A 4,651-nucleotide genomic window follows, 5' to 3' on the forward strand; every position below is an offset into this window, starting at 1 on the left:
TCTCCCCACCCCAGCGCCTGCAGCTGGTGGTCAGCCACGGCTCCATCGACCTGGATGTCAACAGTGACGGGCCTTGAGGGGCCGGGCGGCCCTCCGCCTGGCTTCCCAGCCCGAGTTCTCGGGACTCACTGATCTCCAGAAGGAGCTCTCGGGCCTCTAAGAGGCCGCTGACCCTTGACCCCAGCACAGCTCTGACCCGGGGGTGGGGTTGCGTTGGACACCCCCGGGGATCAGACCCCTGACCTGTTGTGACTGCTGACCCCTGAGCCACCCCAACCCCAGCAGGGAGCCCTGGCCATTGCTGCCCCCCCCCGCCCCCCCGCCCCAGCCTCAGGACTGAAGATGCCATTCCCTCCCCCGACACCTTCTCCTGCCCAGGGAGCAAAGCCATAGGGGTGGGGGCCACCCCTGGCATCTCCCCAGAAGCCCAGCCTCTGGCGGAGGGGGACTGACTTGGGGGTGGAGACTGCCCCACGGGGGGAGTGGGTCTGCTCTCAGCTTTGTGACTGTCTGAGGTGGGGGGCAAGGTGGGGGTGTCCACGCACCCTCGCCACCCCCGTGGGTCTCAGGGAGGCCGGGTGTGACCTCATCTTTCTCATGGTGCTATCCCTGGTGCTACTGGGGTGTGGGGGTCTCCCTCCCCTCCCCCACACCAGAACGGGGTATGTTGGGGGATTGGAAGCACTTGAACTTTTTATTTTATTAAAACCTTGTTACAAGCTTCACCCGTGGAAGCCTTTCCTTTTATTTCTATTTCGAGGGCGTGTCCATCGGCAGAGCAGGGCCCTCAGCCCGGCTGGGGGCACCAGGCCCAGAGGAGGCAGCCCAGGCTTCGGCCTGGGAGCTTGGGCGTGTGAAGAGAAGCCTGGGGCTGGAGTGACTGGGTCTCAGGAGGGAAGACAGCCATTGCCTGCCACGTGCATCCAGTGTCGGTCTCCGGGACAGTGGCAGCCGGGCCGGGATTACCCCCTTGCCTGAGGTCGCACCACTGGGTGGCCCCAGGGCAGATGGCGTCCAACCAAGAGGTTGGAAGTGCGGGGCATTCAGGTCAGGTCCCCTGAGCTGACAGGATCTGGGGTGTCCCGGGGAAGTTGGGCTGGCCTCAGGGGCCCACCATGGTAGCCCAAGCCTAGGGGGAGGGGCATGTGGATGGGGTCAGTCCTAGGGCTGCCGGCCAGGGGCCTTCACCATCCAATGCGGTTTGGGGCCACACTGATGCCGGGGGCCTCCGGTTGTCTGTGTAGACCAGCAATGGCGAACCTATGACATGCGTGTCAGAGGCGAACTCATTTTTTTGGTTGATTTTTCTTTGTTAAATGGCATTTAAATATATAAAATAAGTTTCAAAAATATAAGTCTTTGTTTTACTATGGTTGTAAATATAAAAACATTTCTATATGTGACACGGCACCAGAGTTAAGTTAGGGTTTTTCAAAACGCTGACACGCCGAGCTCAAAAGGTTCGTCGTCACTGGTATAGACGACGACCCCACACGCCCTGCAAGAGGTCCCACCGCATCCTCCCCCCAGCGTCAGTGAAACACATTTTATATTTCTAAAACTTTTTATTGATTTTTAAAGAGAAAGGAAGGGAGGAAGAGAAACATTCACATGAGAGCAGCACATCATAGCTCAGCCCAGCCAGCGTGGCTCAGTGGTTGAGCGTTGACCTATGAACCAGGAGGTCACGGTTCGATTCTCCATCAGGGCACAGGCCCCGGTTGTGGGCTGGATCTGTGTGGGGCCTGCAGGAGGCAGCCCATCGATGATTCTCATCATTGATGTTTCTCTTTCTCCCTCTCCCTTTCTCTCTGAAATCAATAAAATAGCTTTTGGTCTATATTTCAAAAATACATCACTTTAAAATTAAATGTCCCAGAGGTGATGGAGGGATGGTGGTGGGGAGGATGCCTGGCCCAAGAGGGAGTGAAGGAAGGAGACTGGGAGGGGCCGCTGGCTAACGGGGCCAGGTGCACTGGAGGCCGGTGCTCTCTGAGGTCAGGAGCCGGCTGGGCGGTACAGGTGTCTGCCCTGTGCTCGCATGCCACCTGGGTGACCTCACCGGGTGCTCAGACAGCCGTCACCCGGCCTGTGACTCAGCTGCCTTGCCTGCGTGGCACCGTGGCCTGCTTCTTCTGCAGCCCTGCGGCCTCCATGCAGGGAGTTCCCAGGAGGCCCCTCCTGTGGCCGCTAGTCTGTGTGACCGGTGCGCACCCTACCCTGCGCCCTCATCCTCCTGCTTCTCCGGTCCTGGTCCGAGAGGATCCCTGGGAGCCAAGGTCTTGGGGTGGGGCATCTGGGAGATGGCACACCTGGGGGTGTGTCCAGGTTGGGGTGATGAGGGCATGGAGGGGGTGAGGGGCCCGGACGGCGCTGGCTTTCCCCCAAGCTGACCCGGCCCCTCCCGTCTCCGGATCATGGGACTTGGATCAGTATCTCCTTTACAGCTGGGGAAACTGGGTCAGGTTACAGCTGAGGTGCGGGCAGGTCAACAGGCTGGTCCAGGGTCACCCGGAAAGTTGTATGATTAGCAACAGCCACCTTTGGGCGCTGGGGTTGAAGGGGCCTTGGCTGCGGGCAGAAACTACGATTCAGTGTTACCGGGCTGGGGCGGGGGCTGGCGGGCAGGCAGGGCCAGCCCATTCCCCGCAAGGGTCCCTCCTCAGCCTGGGGCCCGCGGTGAAGGGGTCGGAGAGGTGACATTGCGAGGGGGTGTCTAAGTCAGGAGGAACCACATCCCGGCATTGTCACCTGAGGGCCTGGCTGTGGGAAGCGAAGGCTAATTCAGGGGCCCCGCCGGCTGGCTCCGTGGTTGAGCGCCGCTGTGAACCAGGGGGTCAGGGTTCGATTCCCAGTCAGGGCACACGCCCGAGATTGCGGGCTCCATCCCCAGTGTGGGGCGTGCAGGAGGCAGCCCATCCATGATTCCCTCATCACTGATGTTTCTCTCTCTCCCTCTCAGAAATCAATTAAAATATTTTTAAAAAATAATTCCGGTGGGCCTCTGAGCGCCCGGGAGCGCAGTCTTCAGGGTCTGCGGGAGGAAGGGAGTGACTGTCTGGAGCGGGTGGGAGGCGGCTGCCGGGCCGGAGGGTGCGGTGGGAGAGGCCGGAGGGGGAGGAGCTGTGAGGAGGGCTCACCTGCCGGGATTGGAGTCACGGGGGCAGGAGAGCGCCGAGAGCCCGGAGGTTGGGAGCAGGGCCAGGGTGGGGGAACGGGGTTCTTAGCGCTGCGTGGGCCTGAGGTGGGGGCCTGGGGCAGAGGGACAGAAAGCCTGGCGGAGTCCGGAGGCGGTCCAGGTAAGAGAAGCTGCTGAGGACTGAGATGGCGGGTTCAGGAGACAGGCAGGTGCGGCGGTTGGGAGGTGGGAGCACCCTGTGGCCCTGCTGGTGGGCGAGTACTGAAATTTTTAATTGTTTTGCCTGGCTTTAATGAAGCTCTATTTTTGATGAGAGCTAAATTTTTATGAATAGGTGAATTATCCTGCAATTGGCAATACTACCCAATGTAAGAAAAACATGATGATCAATGAGGAGGAAAATAAAAAGGGAAACATTAGCAAGCAAATATCTTACCAAATAAGATCTGGAAATTAGGAAACAGGTGATGTAAGCGTTGAAGGGACACAGCATTTTAAGAAAGTCTTGTGATGTAAGAAGGGCGGGGTTTCAGGTGAGTTTCAGACTAGATGGTTTACAGGAGACAAGCTAGAAATCACCCCAGAGGAATGATGATAGAAGAAGAATCTAAATAGATCATAAAATGATAGACTGTGGAGCTCATTTTCCAATTGTGATACAGTTGTGCTCCTAGTACCTGAGAACAAGGAATCCTGAGACATACGTGTTTGCCCCTCCCGACCAGACACCGTCTTTCTTTAAAATATATATATTTTTAAAAATATATTTTCATTATTTTACAGAGAGGAAGGGAGAATGCTAGAGAGTTAGAAACATCGATGAGAGAGAAACATCGATCAGCTGCCTCCTGCACACCCCCTACTGGGGATGTGCCTGCAACCAAGATACATGCCCTTACCCAGAATCGAACCTGGGACCCTTGAGTCTGCAGGCCGACGCTCTATCCACTGAGCCAAACCGGTTAGGGCAAAATATATTTTTTAATTGATTTCAGAGAGGAAGGCAGAAGGAGAGATAGAAACATCAGTGATGAAAGGAAATCACTGATGCCCGCCACAGTGGCTCAGTGGTTGAGCATCGACCTATGAGCCAGGAGGTCACGGTTCGGTTCCTGGTCAGGGCACATGCCCAGGTGCAGGCTCCATCTCCAATCGTGCAGGAGGCAGCCGATCAATGATTCTCTCTCATCATTGACGTTTCTCTCTCTCCCTTCCTCTCTGAAATCAATACAAATACATATTTTTAAAACTAAAGAAAAAAAAATCATTGGTGGGCTGCTGCCTACACGCCCCCTACTGGGGATGGAGCGCACAACCAGCGCATGAGCCCTGACGGAATGGAACCGTGACCTCCCAGTTTGTAGGTTGATGCTCAACCATCTAAGCCATACCAGCAGATCCCCGCCCCTCCTGACCAGGCCCCTCCCCCTCCTGACCGGACCCCTTCTTTTCACTCCAGGACAGGGCCCCCTTCTCCATTCCTACCGGCTCCACCCCAAGCCCCGCCCCCAC

The 4,651-nt window shown here is 56.9% G+C and overlaps 1 protein-coding gene across 1 annotated transcript in view; it reads left to right on the forward strand.

Moving 5' to 3' along the window:
- Positions 1-77, forward strand: part of KMT5C (lysine (K)-specific methyltransferase 5C) — a 33,094-nt gene extending 33,017 nt beyond the window's left edge. Inside the window, exon 7 of the mRNA XM_006772224.1 lies at positions 15-77. Within this exon, the coding sequence (XP_006772287.1) occupies positions 15-77 (63 nt within the window). The remainder of the gene's footprint in view (positions 1-14) is intronic.
- The last annotated feature ends 4,574 nt before the right edge of the window (positions 78-4,651 follow it).

This window comes from Myotis davidii, unplaced genomic scaffold, assembly GCF_000327345.1.
Source record: "Myotis davidii unplaced genomic scaffold, ASM32734v1 scaffold326, whole genome shotgun sequence".
NCBI classification, from domain to species: Eukaryota; Metazoa; Chordata; class Mammalia; order Chiroptera; family Vespertilionidae; genus Myotis; species Myotis davidii.